Source organism: Aedes aegypti, chromosome 1, assembly GCF_002204515.2.
Source record: "Aedes aegypti strain LVP_AGWG chromosome 1, AaegL5.0 Primary Assembly, whole genome shotgun sequence".
Lineage (NCBI taxonomy): Eukaryota > Metazoa > Arthropoda > Insecta > Diptera > Culicidae > Aedes > Aedes aegypti.
In genome coordinates this window covers 71,265,520-71,283,315 of record NC_035107.1, presented here as the reverse complement: position 1 = coordinate 71,283,315, position 17,796 = coordinate 71,265,520, and the positions used below count along the sequence as shown (strand labels likewise).

General features: G+C 43.1%; 1 protein-coding gene across 1 annotated transcript; it reads right to left on the bottom strand.

The window, feature by feature from the left end:
- Nucleotides 1–5,507: 5,507 nt before the first annotated feature.
- On the bottom strand, nt 5,508–14,340 carry LOC5569562 (brefeldin A-inhibited guanine nucleotide-exchange protein 3). Its single transcript, XM_021839484.1, has 8 exons — nt 14,193–14,340; nt 13,564–13,885; nt 13,369–13,502; nt 12,675–13,306; nt 12,294–12,614; nt 10,628–12,235; nt 10,132–10,567; nt 5,508–10,072 (listed from the first exon to the last, which is right to left on the bottom strand). Exons 2-8 carry the CDS (start codon nt 13,646–13,648, stop codon nt 7,106–7,108), a joined length of 6,183 nt encoding a protein of 2,060 aa, XP_021695176.1. The 5' UTR covers nt 13,649–13,885; nt 14,193–14,340; the 3' UTR covers nt 5,508–7,105.
- Nucleotides 14,341–17,796: the final 3,456 nt, after the last annotated feature.

Sequence of the window (17,796 nt, the reverse complement as noted above, 5' to 3'; positions counted from 1 at the left end):
TTTTTGCAGATGATACCGTGATATTCATTGCGGCTAAAAATCTTGATGATGCCGTTGCACATATGAATGCAGATTTACGTTCTCTGAGTAGATGGTTGAAGTACAAACAGTTGAAATTGAATATAAGTAAAACTAAATTTATGTTGATATCGCGGAATCGAACAAATATAGACGTCTCAATACAAATTGATGATGAGACAATTGATCGCGTGCGCGAAATTAAATATCTTGGCGTGATTATTGATGACAGATTAAAGTTCGACGCTCACATCGACAATGTTATCAAGAAAATAGCCAAGAAGTATGGAATACTCTGCCGATTAAAAAACGATTTAACGATTGCTAGTAAAATACATTTGTACAAATCAATCATCTCTCCACATCTGGAGTTTTGCGCTTCCATTTTGTTTTTAGCAAATGAAACACAAATATCGAGAATGCAGCGTTTGCAAAATAAAATAATGCGTTTGATTTTGAGATGCAACAGATTCACTTCCTCGTCTTTCTTATTAGATGCTCTTCAGTGGTTATCGGTGAAGCAAAGAATTGTATTCTTGACGATGGTGTTCATTTTTAAAGTAATTAACGGTTTGTTGCCTCGATATTTGTGTGATCGAATTGAAAGAGGAAGTGACATTCATAGATATAATACTAGAAACGCGACTGAATTAAGAACACCACAGTTTTTGTACGGTGCTTCACAAAACTCTTTGTTTTTTAGAGGAATAAATGTTTTCAATTCGATGCCTATACACATCAAACGTGCTGCAACTCTATCACAGTTTAAGAGACTATGTATTTCACACGTCAAAGCTGCCTTCTGAACAGCTACATGTTAACTTTTTTGTACTTGACTAATATTGTATCTTGACGAAGTTTTGACTAACGGATATTTTGTATTGACTATATTGTAAAATATGTTTAATAATTATTGGAGCACTAATAAACTACGATGTTCGCCTCGATGATGATGATGGATTTTTTATATATTGACGTAGTTATAGTTTATTCCTTTTTATGTGTAGTCTACGGAGGTTTGAGTCCCGCGCGCGGTACACAGGTATAAACGACTGTTTGATTACTTATCATTTGAATTGAGAATTTATGCTGTTGGTGGATGCCATGCATTAGTAGTAAGTTTTCTGGTTGAATGTCGGAAATTTCTTGAAAATGCAAATGTTTCCGATAGTTTTGACATCATCGGCGGGGTTATCAATTCTGGCAATGTTTTGGATTTTGTTGAACTTTCTTGATCACTTTAAAACTTATGAAAAGTGTGGTTGAGACCAACAGATTTTTACCATTTTTTTTTTGCTGTATAGTATGGGAACTTGTAATGTTGTTTATATCTGTTGAAATAATCAGACCGTTTATTGTTTGCAAATCTGGTTAACATTGATCATAATTAATTATCTTAAAGATATATCGTCTCGCTCAAACCTTTGTAGGGGTATGTGGTGGGACCATCATCATCATCATCACCTCTTTGAGAGATTTCTTTAAAATTGTTTGAGAGATTCCTTCCAATCTCTTGGAGAGATTCCATCGTATCTATTGGATATATTCCTTCGAATCTCGCTGAGAGATTCCTTCAACTCTCATTTGTAGTGAATGAGCTGTATAATTGTTCAGAATTCATTATGCGTGTACAATAGACTGATGCAAATTTTGAACTTTTTGCTCCCCTATGCTTAAACGGTGTCAGTTATGATGAAAATCATTCTCCCAAAATTTGAAGTGATTTGGAAGAAATTTGGTTGTGCACAGGCCATTTGAAGTTTTTATGGAAATTACTATAGAAAAGCCAAACCTTTTGTGATCAGTCCTTTATCTGCTCGTCATAATAATATATGAAAAAGCGAACACACTCTTCTCAAGTAAAATCTTCCCAGTTACAACTTTGCCGAAGACCACATTTTGTTGGGACGTAGGGATAATTTGTTATTCTTGATTCCAAAGTCTAAACTATGCTGAGAAGATCATTCAATTACTTTCAGAGCAACACTGCTTTCTTGCTGTAGAAAATACCGTTTTGACTCATATTCCGAACACTTAAGGCCAACAGTGACTTCAAATGCATCTGATTGGCATAAATTGGCAGATATTTGTGAAAATTTTAATTTCCTCACAAAGCCTAACTGTTAGCTGTTGGGTGTACCGATAATAATGTTGATTTGATTAGTTTGAGTATTGTTTTTACGTTAAAGTATGGAACAACATTTTGATTCAAATGCCGAACACTGTGTTCAATCTGTCTCATATTCCGAACACCTTGATTCAAATTCCGAACAGCACGTATATATCGTATTCAAATGAATAATTTCACAAATAAATTAACTTAAGCTTGTTCTTCTGGTCTGAAACTAGAGAATCATCACTACTCCCGCGGTATAAATTTTATTGGAGACTATAAAATTGAATTCCAATTGACTGCCATTTCCTTGTTATTTGGTGACATATTTCAGCGAAATATTTCAACCAAATCGCCATACAAAAACCGAGTGTTCGGAATATGAGTCTGTTCGGAATTTGAGACAAAACGGTAGTAGCCTGGATCAAGGGTGGAAAAAATCAGCTCTAACGACAAACAACACGGTATTTGAATGGTCCAAGAGGGCCATCGCTCTTGCAGCAACATGATTTCAGCACCTCACCACGCGCGCTAATCATAGATATATCGAGCATCCGATAAACTGTTTGTCGTAGGACAAAGGGTTTGTCGGATATTGTAACAAGTTGCGATTAATGCGAATCAATTTAAAATTCACGGATAAACTTTCTCACATACCATGCACGATTGACATTCATATTGTAAACGACAAGCTAGGATACAAATCGCGGAGTGCAATCAGAGAAATCTTCTAAAATTATGACTTTGATTCGCGAACAATTGATCGTCAGCTCACAGGCCGAGCGATTCATTTTTCGCGGAGCGGAGTTTGTCATGATGGCTTGACGACTAAGGGTTTATCGTTGTTGCTATGATCGCATGATAAAGAACAACCACGATGCATCATTTGTTTTATCATGATCACTAGATTTCCATCCTTGGGAGTGGTCCATTAATTACGTAAGGGTTTATGGGGGGAGGGGGGGTTGGAGATTTCTTACGCGCCATACAAATTATTTTTGGTTTTCATACAAAAAATCTTACCATGGGGGGAGGGGGGGTTGAAAAACCGCTAAAATTGTCTTACGTAATTAATGGACAGCCCCTTGGCCTGGATTACTTGGGTTATTCTTCCCGCCAGGAGCACCAATGTTGCCTGCCGAATAGTTGGTGAAGCTAACTGAAAGCAAACCCACTTTATGATGATGAATAACAATTTTTCTTGACGTCCAATCAAAATGTGGTCTTCGGCAAAGTTGTAGCTGGAAAAATTTCACATGAGAAAAGTGTGTTCACTTTTTCATAAACTATTATGACAAAGAGATAGAGGGCTGAATACAAAAGGTTGACGTTTTCCATACTAATCTCCATATAAACTTCAAATGGCGTGTGCACAGTCAAATTTCTTCCAAATCATTTCAAATCTTGGGAGGATGCTTTTTACTATAATATAAAACGTTTAAGGATAGGGGAGCAAACAATTCGAAATTTGCATCACTCTAGTGTACAATTCAGCTAACTGGTAGGGTGTCAATGCTAGTAATGGACCCCTTAGTAGCTGAAATTCATTCTCGACGCCTTTCCGCAATATACGTTTGTGGAGTCTAATAACAAGTTCAATGTCTTTACTTCACAGTACATCCATGCAACATACAAAATCATACGATTTTCCCAGAGAAATATACATTTGGAAAACTGTTGTCCGAATGCCTATTATGGACCCTCTCGGGGTCCATAATAGGATTGTTTACAAATTTGACGTTGCGTATTATGGACACTCCATTTGATTCCCATGTAATCCGGCTCGCTGCCGACGTGCCTATTATGGACCCACCTGGAAATGCATATTATGGACCCTCTTGTGTGATTTCATTTACAAAACTGTTCAAATATCTGTATTTATGCGCCTCAAACCAAATATTTTGCCTGAAACTGCTGACTAACAATGCAATCGAAGTTCCCCCGGTGGATTTTCATAGGAATAAGGTTGCTTTGAGTGCTAATTTTATGTTTTTCTGTAGGGGGTCCATAATACGCAAAGGGTCCATAACCGGCATCGACTCCCTAGTTTGTGAGAGTGTTCGAAGAACGTCAAGAGCGTCAAATCTGAATCGATGACGATCGTGATTGAGTAAAGTGGTATGCGTAAATGGGCGATAAAGGAAAACGAATGAAATGGATGGTGCGAGAAGGTGAAAACGCTACAGGCGAGTTGAGGAGAAGCAGGACGAAGTTTTCAGTCTTGAAGTGCTTTTACGTGGTGTAGCCGTCGGTTCGATTTACGTGAGACGGAATCAGAATCATTATTTCTGAGTGCGATTTTTGAACTTCGTTACGCTCACTACATCATTGAGAGATTTCTTAGAATTATGGAGAGATTCCTTCGAATCTCGCGAAGAGATTGCTTTGAATATCACGGAGAATTTCTTAGAATCTTGCTGAGAGATTGCTTTGAATTTCTGGAAGAAATTGAATCAGGAAGTTTATCTTGAGAATATTTTGGAGTATTCCCTGGCGAAACCACTGAAGTAACCCCTGTAAGAAACATAGAATAGCATATTAGAAGGCGCAACTGAAGTGTTATCTAAACGAATGCTAGGGGAGGGGTTCTTAGAAGAAATTCTTTGAGAAATCTTTATAGCTCAAGCGTGAGCTGTTTCCGAAGAAACAGTTGAACCTACTGATGAAATACTTTAAAAAAATGGAAGACATCCCCTTAAGCATGCATTGGCAAATCGTTAAATGAATCTCTGAATGAATTCTCGCGGAACATTACTAAAGGACCTATGTACAAATGAGAGATTCTCTCCTCTCTCGTTCTCTTTCGATTATAACAGTGGAACACTAAAGATTTTGGGAAGTTTTTCACTATAAATCGAAAGTCAATTTCCTTGACTAGCGTTTCATACAAAAAACACAACAGAAGAGATTAATGTGACTCAGTTATTAATGAAAGAGAAAGTAAACAAAGAGAGCCTCTCAATGTTAGATAGGTCCTTTAGTAATGTTACGCGAGAATTCCTGAAGCGATCCTTGGAAGAGTTGCTGTAAAGGATTCTCTGTAAAAAGTCGTGAAGGAACCTGTGGAGACATCTTTTGAGTTTCAAAGAGATTCAGCATAGTTTTTTGCAAGAATTCCTTCAAAGTAATCAGATATTTTTCCTAGGAATGCTTCTGAAATGTTGTCAACTCTTCCGAACTCGATATCGAGTAATAAAACCATTAGTAAAAGTTTGTTTTGATGACCACCTTGATGGTCCTTTGAATCATAGTTGTACTGATTTTGCGTTCTGTAACTCGACATAATAAGAGGAATAATTCCTGAAACTTTTGGCATGGAACGAGCGTATAACAGGAAATTCTTTCAAATCCAAGACACGCGTGTCAACACAATTCCTTTCGGTTTGCACAAATATATAATATTTACTTCAATTGTTTATTGTTTTACTCGACAGGTTCCACGTCGGTGATGGAATTGGTTGCTGTTTGTCTGTCTGTCACACGCACTTCTCCGTCCGTCAATCCTGTTCTTCTGTTTTCAGTTCCTTCTTCTTCTTCCTGTTCCGCGCACCTTCCTTCCGAAAGAGTAAATACTTATTTTCACGTTCTGTTTTTGAAATGTTCTGCTGGTTATACTGGTTTGTTACTGATTCGTTACATGTTTTTTTGTTTTGCTTTTATCTGTTTTAATTTTTTGGATTTGGTTACCCACATTCAGAGAGAGAGATTTTTGAGAACGGTTCAATGGGGAGGGGAATGAAGGTTAACCTTTTTCTTCTTGCTGCGTTTAAACTTGGGTTTGGAACCGATAATCAAATTCAAATTTAAAATTGTGACAAACACATGTTTTTTTTTTCTTGGAAAAAGGGGTTAAAATACTGATCCGATCACGGAAATACTTTAGATTTCATAATTTTTTAAGCTTTTTTCATATTCAACTCAAGCGGATTAAATACAATTTTTTGCTTGATCTGTTTGTATGTGTGTTAGTGTTCTGTGTGTGTAGTAACTCGAGTACACATATACCACGAATAAGTAATGATAATCATAACTATCGTAATTGGCATCTTCTGCTGCTGCCAGTTTCTGTTGATGTTTTGTTCCAATTGGATTTTTGTTTGATTTATTCCTTTTATCGTCGAGAGAGAAAGGTTTTAAAGAGAGAGAGCTTAAGAGTCACAGAAGCGAATGATTGTTAGATTTTGCTGGGCTAACTTCCTCTAATGGTATAGGCTAGAGAAAATAGTCACCGGCGCAGTAGGCTTTGGCTTAACACGCTTGCTATATATCCTCGTGAGGCGTTCGAAATCCAAAAGAAAGAAGAAAATCAAAGAAATACGAAAGCACGCTGGTATTGGTTAGCTTGAAGGTGAGTATATGTGGAAAGCCTGATTCGGTAGCTATAGGTGCGTATAAAAGGGGGATTGTTTGGTTGCATTCTGGATAAATAGGTGAGGTTTTGAACATATCGAGTTGTCAGTGTTGAAACGAGTAGAACACGCGCGCATTGTAGTAGCTTGAAGCCATGGCTGCTGGCTTGCTTAGATGGCTTAGTGACATTTACTTTTGAGCAACGTGTTTGTGTTAGTGTAAATGTGGCTGACTGTTGTCACAGCTTTTGCGTGGAGGGCGTGTAGCTGAATAGTGTAGTAGTTAATGGCGTTTTGCGTACTTTTTTCTTAGTAAATTCCTTAGCTTATATCAACAGTTATAGGATTTTAAAGGGGCTTCAATATGTATATAGGTATATATGATTTTGTTTTGTTCCATGCGTAAATGTATAAATCATGTAAAGCTATATATCATCAAAATATGTGTTTTTTTTTTCTTGATCTGCCATTCAACTTCAATTCAGGAGTTTGCATTGTCTGTAAATTTGCGATATATATTTTTGTTAAACGATTTCAGTCTAGTCGATTATATCTTGTCTTCCATCGAAATGTACGTTTGCCTGTTATACTAGTATGACAAAAAATTTACGTAGAAGAGAGCGTTTCATTCCATCGTCAAGCCCCCCGTACCCTGTTCCTGGATCACCCGGAATGCTTCGCGGATCTTCGGTGTTAGCAGAAGCTTCAAAAGCTCGGCCTGTTCCTCAGGGAGCAGCTTCAGCAATTCCATCGATGCCACGATCAGCTGCTTCAGCGCCGATCGCTTACATATCAAATCTTTCTGAATACTATTCGTTCTTTGCTGCTCGATCTCCGGAGATATCGATTGCTGTTGTTGCTGTTGATGCTGCAGCTGTTGTTGGTGATGTAGATGCTGCTGCTGATTGGCAGAGATGTTGAACGGATTCATTCTACCGCCGTGATTACCAACGATCGTCGATACGGACACGCTTTCCTCATCACTCTTCGATGGAGACTCTGGATCCATCCCAGGGTTGTCATTATCGTTCGACGGATCTCCACAACTGATCCCCTCAGGTGAGCTCGACGGGTCTTCTTCACCTCCGGAACTATCTAGCTTATCGTCAAAGCGCTCGTATTTCTCCAACTTGTTCTCTACAATGTGCGTTACGGTCGATCCATCGTTACCGTTACTCTCCATGTTGTCGATGAAATGCTCCGCAATCAGATCCCAGAGATCCCGCAGGGCCAGCAGGTAGTGGACGAAGTTCTCATTCTTCTTCCACTGTTGACTGGCGGCCGTCATGTGACTACACGAGTCCAAGATGTACTTGATGTCGTCTTCATTCAGGTTATACGCCCGAATATTGTTGATGTAGACATCTACCAAGGTCATGTAGTTGATGATCCAGGAAGAGGTCATCTGTTTGTACAGGTTAGCCGCACTTTCAATGTTTGACACTTTCTGGATCAGGAACTTCAGTCCTGGTCGCAGATCAAAGTCCATCGAGCAAATCAAGAACTGCTTCAAAGTTCTCAGAAGAACTTCCTTGCTGCGATAACCCAGCTGGAATAACGCCTTGGTTGTATTGCTTGCGGTAGTCTCACCACCATTGTAGATGCAAGAGTTCAGCTCATTCGGAACATTCGTCAATCCGTTAAGCAAGATGTTAGCAATCAACTGTAACAGCATCTGGCTTGCCAGCAGCCCGACCACCAGATTCCTATACGGAATCCTAATGATGTAGCTGTCTAAGTTGAGTCCGTTACTCTGCAGAGAAGCGCTGATGCCTCCGCCGTTCACCGAACACGACTGCGTCATATTCGTGTTGCAGTTCAAAGGATACAGCAAGAACGAATACGATCGATCATCCGTAGCCGTGCCAGCTCCGTTAACTCCATTCAATCCTCCACCAACATTATTGTTGACCTTCGAATTCAACATGTCTCGCTGGTTGTCCATTAGAAACACCTGCTGCGCCAACGAGTGCACCCTCTGCAGTTCGTCCAGCGTACTGTCACGTCTTGCTGCAACCTTCACATTCGCACAATCTCCGTAGAAGCTGTTCGAGTTCTCATTGAACGCAAAGATCAACTGCCTCAACGGAGCCATTGTCACCGTGCTGGCTCGATGAATCGCCGACGTGATCACCATCCACTGATCCTCGTTGAAGATGTGACCCGTCGAAAAGATAATGTGCTTCATGCAGCTTACCCCGACTCGGGCGATCGTCTCCTGTGATTGTGCTGAACACTCGATCAACACTAGCAACAACTGCTTCAGCGCTAAGATAGCTGCCGTCGGGATTTTCGTTGCACCCGATCCCTCGTCGTCCTTCTTGCTCCCATAATACCCCGCATACTGCTGCTGCTGTTGATCTTCCACCGAAGTCACCTTCCTCAGCTTGCTATACTTCATGTTATCCACCGGCCTTACAATGCTCGTAAACTTGTTCTTCTTCATACTCTGCTGGTGTTGGTTGAACGTCTGCTCGCTCCCGATCACAATACGGTCCTCCAGCCCGCCAAGCGACGTCTGTGACTTTTCGATGAACTCCACCACCAGATCGGTGGTCATGCAACAGCAGTGCTTGAAGTTCTTCTCGATCAAGCTCCAATTCTTCTGGGCCTTGTTCACGTACCGCAGCCAGTCCTGAATCATCGGAATCAGCAAGTGGTTGATGCAGTAGAACCCGAACTCAATCCCCGGGTTGATCAGAAGCGATTTGAACAACTTGAAGATCGATTGCAGAATCGGCGATTGGTGTGCAATGGGGCACACGATCAGCGAATTAGTCAGACCATCCAACAGCAGGAACCACACCTTCAACACTCCGCTCGGCTTGTCCAGCTCGTCGATCTTGGTGATCGTCTCCTTATCGATGTGCAGCGATCGGTAACTGATCATGTACTGCTCATTGCTGCTCTGCAGATAGTCCTGCCCGAAGTAGGTGAAGTTCTCCATCGAGTTTGGAATATTAGCATCGATGATGTGAGTGTAGGTGATCCCCTTGATCTTGTAGGTCGAGTGCAGATTCGGACACTGAGGCATGTTGTACATAAAACTAAGGATCGATGAGCAACGTTCGAGGAATTTCAAAGCATCATATAAAAAATCACTGGATCTAATGTTATTGTCGTCATTTGTGCTGCCTTCGTTTCCATTGCCGCTGCCTCCGGTTGAACCGGCAACACTGCCACCACTACCGGAGATTTCCAAGTAGGACAACAGACACAGAATACAATCCAGTCCGGCGTTTGCAAACACCAGCGTGTTATCCGTCTCGAGGAATACATGGAAGATGTCTATGATGTTGGACAAATGCACCGGACGGTTACGGGCGGTGCGTAACGTTCCGAACAGAGGTCGCCAGCCGGACCGGATCTCCGTACGATGAGCCTCAACGATCTCGTACAGGCAAGCCACTATCTGATCCTGAACGTCTACGTCGCAGGAATCCATGCTCAGCAGATTCTCGAAGGGTTTAAGAAGCGCTTCGTTGAAGTGGAAGTGCGGCAGCTCCGATTGCTCCACCAGAAGAGCGGTGATGATATCGTGGATATACTCAATGGCACGTTTCGATATGGCACGGTCCTTGTGACAAGCAGCCTAAAACGAAAGAATAGGCGTCAGTCGAGTCCCCAGAAATTTCATCAACCCCAACTTACATCCATCAAATGAGGTCCGGTAATGGCCCAAACCTTCAAGATGTGCAATAACGGCCTTGGTCCCCGGAATACCTTGAGTGTGACGTCTCCGACGCGATGCAACAGCAGCGACAGCGGCAGCGAATCGTTCTTCACCTTCCACGGACGACCAAGCCACCAGGACTTCTTACCTTTCTTGGACGATGAACCCCGGTAGAGCTGTTCGCGCGACGCTCGACACAAACTCTTCAGGAAGTGCAGCAGCGCTGGAAGCGCCAAGCGCTCGGCAGCATCCGAGAAGAGTGTGTCAGCCTGGTGCGAAAGAGCGCACAGCATTTTGGCCGTATCTGCTTGCGATAGGTTGATTGTATCGTTGCCGGAGTACGCCTTCAGGATGGTTGCCACGTTGGCGTTCGAGTTGGGAAGCGGAGCTTGCAGGAAGCTGTAGACGTCCACGCTAGAAAGATAACAGAAGCGTCATCAGGCAGGGATTCCCAAGAAAATGTAGCGAACTCACCAGGTCTCATCCTCATCGATCGGGTACGACGACAGATTCAGCTTATCCGACTGTGTACTGCTCTTGCTGGGCGATTCAGCTTCCTTTCCATTTCCGGCCACCTGCGAAGCGTTTCCCATCTGCGCATTCTGCGAGCTAAACAGGTCGTGTTCTAGCTGAGTCACATGCCGACATACGGAGAACACCGGCAGCCAGCAGTCCGCGGAGTGCGACCCCAGCTCCAGTCCTCCAGATAGCACCACATCCATCGACAGGGCCTGGCTGGCGGGAATCTTCGGGCCGGAATTCTGGCAAACGTTGGTCGCGATAAGGTTCAGGATTTTTCCCGCTAGATGTTGGAGGTTAAGCGAGTTGCTCAACGTTGCCGCTGCGTGCAAGCCTTCTAAGCTCAAGGCGTACAGGGCTTCGCCGGAGCTGCGAGCTTTCTTTTTGACTCGTAAGGTCTTCTTGGATAGCTTCATCAACCGTGCAGTACGGGAGTCATCAACCTCGCCTAAACCAGCGGTTAAAACCGTAACCATCGAGTCCCAGCAGCAAGTCAGTAAGCGTCGTGCAAGCTTCTTGGCCGCTTGTTGTTTGGCGTTCGGTTCTGTTTGGATGCGGACAACTGACTGAAGCCGCTGCCAGTCGGATAGCATTTGCGATGGACCGACGCCTCCAGCATCGTACAGCATGTCCACCAGAGCACAGTGCGATCCATCGGTATTCTCAATGCACTTCAGGGTTGCTAGTGGGTTCGAGGCCAGGATACTCTGATAGAGTTCGCGAAGCCACGCGGAGCTTAGGTAAACCAGAACTCCAGCGTTTTGGACGGATGTCACGAATTGTTGCTCGGACAGGGGAATCAGGATCGGTTCATGGCCTTCGTCGTAATGACCGGCCTTCATGAGCTGCAGAGCCAACAACAATGCGGAGTAAGTTGCTAGATAAATGCCGTCCGCGTTCAACGCGGTTAGATTGTAATCGTAGTCCGAATAGTTCAGGCTGTTTTGCTGACAAACACTGGAGGCGAACTCCTGAATCGCTTCATCCACTTCGACGGAAACCTTCAGTTTCAGCAGATTTGGAACTAGGTCCCCGGTCAGCACTTTTGCAAATTCTCTGGCGTGATGGCGATCGCAGTCTACATCCGAGCGGATGTGTGGAGGTTCTTCCAGATGAGCCCAAGGCCAGTTTCCGTCCGCCCTTGACGATACGTCATCGCTGGAAGAATGTGCTTCGTCTTCCGGTCCCTCGGTGTCCCCGGATCCAAGAGAGCCTGCCTCTGGATCGATGGGATGCTCAGCATCTATCTCCGACTCGGATGAGGTTTCGAAACCATTCTGGCGCAACTCGGCTACGGCATCCCGATACGGAGCCGGCAGCCGTGCCATCGATTGATATGTCAACGGACCGGTATAGTCGGATTCTCGCAGCTGGTGGTAGCGATTGTTGATGGCGTCGGCGATGCGGTCGCTCATGATTGACTCATCGAACGTTCCCGAGCATAGGGTTTGGAGGCTTTCGAGCAGGGCTACAATGCATTCGACGCTTGAGTTCATCGAGTTGTCGACCGAAGTGCTGCCGTGTTGAGATGTTGTGGCGCATTCTTCCATGGCGTCGATTATTCTACAATAGAGACAGAGGGTTTCAAAAGATTGAAGTGGAAAACGAGGAAGATACTTACAGCCGAAACAGAGCCATATCATCGCTGCAGCTCTGGCCTTGGTTCTTGTCCGGGTAGAGGATAACCGACAGGTCGATAAGGCGCTCGGGGCTTTTGAGGATCTCGCGAACGCAACGTAACGGTTCGGCACGGTTGGCCGGTATCGGGAGCAGCAACATCCGATGGAACAGGGCTTCCAGCATGGGTCTGAGGGTTCCCTGAGCTCCGGCGATCCGCAACAGTTGGATGCTAGTTAGGTAGATGCAACGGGCTTGGGGACCATCTAGACCCGGACGGGTGAAGAAGCCGCGGTGTTCCGATTCGATCAGGTGTATGGCATCTCTGTTGGAAGATGGTGAAGGGGTAAGTTTAGGGATTTCGTTCAAGGTGCTCAGAACTTACTTATACGTAAACTTCTTGTCAATGTTGACTCTTCCGGGAGATCCGAGAGTAGCGGCCAGAGTTGGACAAAACTTCTGCCACAGGAATGCAGTGAAGTGAGGATTGGCGTGAACATCCGGAGGCAGTGAGGTCACCAGCGTTAGGATACATTCCATCAGGTAAAGCGATCCGGCAGCGTCGATTCGCTTGGGGCTACCGGTGCTGGGTTCGATCAACCGACTGCACAGCCATTGCATAACCGGAATGACCTCGTTGTAAACGGCCGCAGCCATGCCAATGCTAATGATTCCAGCCGGACCGGTGCGAAGGATCTCCTCGGCTTCGTCCTTGAGGAAGGTACAGAACGCTCGCAGACATTGACTGCCGGCGGCTAGGGAAGCTGCCTTCACAGCTCGGGAGCCGTTTTCCCAGCACTCTCCGCACTTGGAGAGGACTTCGATTAGGAGTCGACCGTTGAGAGTGCAGGTCGGGGAGCAGGCCATGGATAGGAATAGTCGAAGGACGTTGACTACGGTATCCTCATTGCCGACGGTAGATATTCCCGATGTCGATCGTAGCAGTTGAGCCGGCAACCACAGCGAATCGTCTTCCGGTTCCAGACCGAAGAAGAACCGTTCGTCGCGTATGATGCGCTGTAGAGTGTAGTTACGAGTTATAGTAAGCGTGAGATATTGAGAACATCTAGGGGACTTACATGCAATCCGTTTAACCCGTAGGTCACAAATTTTGGTCGTTTAGTCTCGAGGGCCATCTGCAGGGCGGTAAAGCACACCGATCGCAGCTCATACGAAGGATCCCTGTGGATACCATGCTGGCGTAGAAGTTTGTCTACAACGAGGAATACAGTTATGGACTACGGTACTACAAGCCACCTCGTCGTTCAACTCACCATGTGCAATTTGTGCGGCTTGTTTCAAGTTCTGCTGTTTGCTTCCGGTCGCCTCCTTCACGATAGTCATCAAAAGCTCTTCCATGCTGGATAGTGGGTTTGACTGAACTCGACTCACTTGCAACAACCACAACGACCCTAGACTATGTTCATGTTCACGCTGCTAAACTCTGGATATTTTTTTCGTTTTGGGGTGGTTACCGTCACGCACAAGATAGCCCCCTTATTGCTGCAATTGCTACTGCTGCACACAAAGTTTTGCGGTTGTCTCGGGTTACAGCGGTAAATAAAAAGCCTAAGCTATCCTCTATCGATTTTCCTCCTGTGTGCGTGTAAGAGGAGGACACCAAAAACAAAAAAGGGTGAGCCCATTTTCCAACTTATTCCCGAACCCCGAAATCCCCATGAATAATTGAGTTATCTTATGGTACTTTCAGAGATGAATCATTCCAATTTCCCACACCCCTGCAAAGAACAATCCAAGCCCTGAAACGTACAATCCAAGTAAACCCTGAAATTTTATGATTGCAGATGTTGGTCATCTCACCATATTTAGAGGTGGGTCCAATTCAAAATCCCAAATATCTCATCAATCCCCACTTTACCACCAATTCCACCATACAACTCACATTCCTCTCAGCTTCATTCACCGATTCGAACACTTTTCACCGTCAAAATCCCCAAAATTTCACCAGATTTTCTCAAATTTTCATCCACGTACGGTCTTGTTGCACCACCGAGATTCACTTACTTTGACGCCATTTTTTCCTGGCTTTCGTCTTGTGCCCAGTTCGCAATGCCGCGCGCATGTCCCGCAGGAAAATCAATATCCTCAATGGGTTTTCCACTCCGGTGATCCCGGTTTCGGTTTTGGCGTGTTGTTGTCTATTCGAGGGGGACACGTGCTCTGAAACCGAACCGGCTTCCATGCGGAGGGAAAGGGACGCAACCAAAACAATAATACCGAACCCCACTCTTGGTATGGACTCGCTCGGGAAGGATTTGGGGGTTGAGGCGTAGGACGAGCCACGTGTTATATGTTGCGGTGTGGCGACTGCTTCTTCTTCGGTCAATGCGGAAATGTTTATGCTCTGAGGGGTTCCACGCATAGGTGTAAGTAGCCATCTAACCTAGGAGGGCACGGCCCCTTCACATTGGAATTACCATTTCATAAATCTATCACGTATTGATGGTTAATTATCCCTTGGATTCTCGTTACGACCCAAGTTACATTGGTAGCTGGATAACAGTTTATGCTGCTGAAATAAGCATTACAGTTGTTTGTCTAACTCTTATTCCACTAGAACGTTTGTTGAGGATTCCTGCAAAAATCTTATCAATCATCATAATGTCTCACCAAAAATCTTGCCAGAAACCCCTAGATATTTTTCAAGAATCTCAATGATGTTCCTGTTTCAAATTCCTTGATCAGTTACATTCCAAAAACATCACATTCATTTCTTATATCTAGGTGTTCCGTGTTATACAACACTATCATCCTAATTTGACAAAACAAAATTAAGCTGTTATTAACATTTGGTAAACAACATTGCATTTCATTTGCCGTAGCAGTTCAGAATTTTTACCCATGAGTTGATTTCTCCTGCTTATATGAGCTTATAAGGCTCTGAGTTGTTAGTTGGGATATCTCGTCATTTCCTTTTCAAAAAATTCTAGCAGTGCAATCCCAGGTTTAGAGGCGTCCTAGCCCTCCTTGGCACTCTCCTATGTACGCCAATGGTTCCGTGGCGTTTCTTTCGTATATTATTAGGGGGTGGGAGGGACGACGCTCGCATGGAAATTGTGCTATTAAGGCAGGTGGCGGACGTTGACGCAGGTTCGTTACTTTGGGACAACCAGTGCTAGAAGTTTGTTGATTGAATACACATTCATATGGCACAAAAACACTAAAGAAATTATTCAAAGAGTGGAATTCTGTTCCGTTTGAAAAACGAAAGGATCTACAGGTGGCTAGATGAGTCACACTTTTCGTTGTGTTCTTTTCACTACGACTGATTTTGTCACACTTTGAAGGTATTAGAGATGATGAATTTGTCTCGCTCGTAGTATGAATTATCTAGATGTAATTTACAAACAACCACAGAAGAAATATTCGTGTTAAAATTGCTGAATTATAATTCATCAAAGTAGGTGTTGTTCTGGGTTCTCTATATAATATATTATGAGGTCCTTAGGGCCTTCCTCAGCCGAGTGGTAAGAGTCCGCGGGTACAAAGCAAAGCCATGCTGAAGGTGTCTGGGTTCGAATCCCGGTCGGTCCAGGATTTTTTCGTAATGGAACTGTGGAAGTGCTCATAAGAACACTAAGCTGAGAAGCAGGCTCTGTCCCAGTGAGGACGTAATGCCAAGAAGAAGAGAAGAAAAAGAGGTTCTTAGGGATAACACTGCGGAACACGTTTTTGTCTCAAGCACCAAAATACCGTTATTTGCTTCATTAAGGGTTGCTGAATCCATTGTCATTTTCAGAAATATCATAGCACGTCTAGTTTTTGAGATATTGACTGTTGAAAATGCTAAATTTGACTATTTCAACCAACTTGCATGCTAGTTTATTTGCTTAATTTGCAGCCGAATTCAAACTTTATGTGTACAATACTTATCAACAAAGTTCATAATGCTTCCGATGCTCAAAATTTGTTTTTTGTTGATGTAGAAAAGTATTGTATTTTGCCATAAAAGAAAAACGAAGAATTTCATATGGAGACTGCAAACATGTTGAGAAAATCGATTTAACCTCAATTTAATCGTGCAATTTCAACCAAATTATATCTGAAATAAAAGTTGAAGTCCTATTTGGCATGCTTGGTAGATTAGATCATAATATTTTTTGATAAATCATTGTTTAAATTAGATGTAAACATCAATGGAACCAGTGTTTATACAATTTTGGCGACCAGTAGCTAAAAATTGTGACGTGCTGGAACATTTCTGAGAACGGCATTAGATTCAGCAGACCCAAATCTTCTAGAGACACATAATTTGATTCTTGAGACACGCAAAAATGTCATTTTTGTTACGCTGTGTAATCGAATGCTTAGGGGCTGTCCATTAATTACGTAAGGGGTTATAAGGTAAGGGAGAGAGATTTTCTACGCGTCTTACAATGTATTTTAAACTAGTGGTCTTGCCATCAAGTAGGCTGTTCATAAACGCCATGAAACGTCCCATACAAAATGACAGTTCCGTTCACTCCCGTTTTTTCGACTGTGCGTTTCATGTATTGCGGCGCTCATTTTAAATCCACATCCAGCGGCGGCGGTAACGCGCAGAAGATATGCGCGCAATTCAATCGCAACGTCAAAATTCAAGTAGGCTTGGATTTTTTCATTCTTCAAGGACGTAAATGTTTCAAATTTACTAAATCTGAAACATTTGGTGAATTTCATAATCACTGCGATGGTATATCGACTTTTTCAGATAATCGCATTACGTGGATTTATCTTGCAGAGCACAATACACATACACGTTGGAACACTCCAGGAATATAAGTATGGAAGAATTTGCAAAATCCGATATGACATACAACCAACACTCCATTTTTATTTATATAGAGACAGTCGAAGCTTGTTATAACGACATCGCAAGGGACCGTCGTAATAGAGAAATGTCACTATAGAGAATAGTTATACAGTCAACCCTCCATGAGTCGATATTGAAGGGACCATCGACTCATGGAAATATCGAGTCATAGAACAGCAATGCTATGGAAAGGCGTTTGAGGGGGCCATCATAGTAACCATGAAATTTGATTTTTAGTATGGTTCCATGAGTCGATATCGAGTAAAGGAACATCGACTCATGGAGGTTTAACTGTAACACTAAAATATTTTTCAAGGCACCGAAAAATGTCGCTATAGAGAGTTTTTGTCGCTATAAAAGTTATTGTCGTTATAACGAGCTTCGACTGTAGATAGCTTTTCATACAAAACAAACTAACCATGGCAAAAGGAGGGCTGAGAAATTTAAGCCTTTTCAAGTTATTTAATGTTATTTGAAGCAATTTTAAGCTTTACCTTTTTTAGCTCACTTCAAACCGGTTAAGCAGATTGTTTTAAGTCATGGAAGCTGTTTTAGGCCATGTTAAGCCGTTTTAAGCTGTTTTATGCCGTTTTAAGCCGTTTTAAGCTGTTTTATGCCGTTTTAAGCCGTTTTTAGCTGTTGTTGCCGTTTTGAATTGTTTTAAGCCGTTTTAAACTGTTACGCCGTTTTAAGC

Bases quoted from the DNA above. Each gene is read 5' to 3' on its own strand.
- LOC5569562 (XM_021839484.1), bottom strand. From the start codon at position 13,648: ATGGAAGAGCTTTTGATGACTATCGTGAAGGAGGCGACCGGAAGCAAA. The intron at 12,615-12,674 runs GTAAGTTCTGAG...ATCTTCCAACAG, and splicing joins GACAAGAAGTTTACGTATAA to AGATGCCATACACCTGATCG. The intron at 12,236-12,293 runs GTAAGTATCTTC...TCTCTATTGTAG, and splicing joins GATATGGCTCTGTTTCGGCT to AATAATCGACGCCATGGAAG.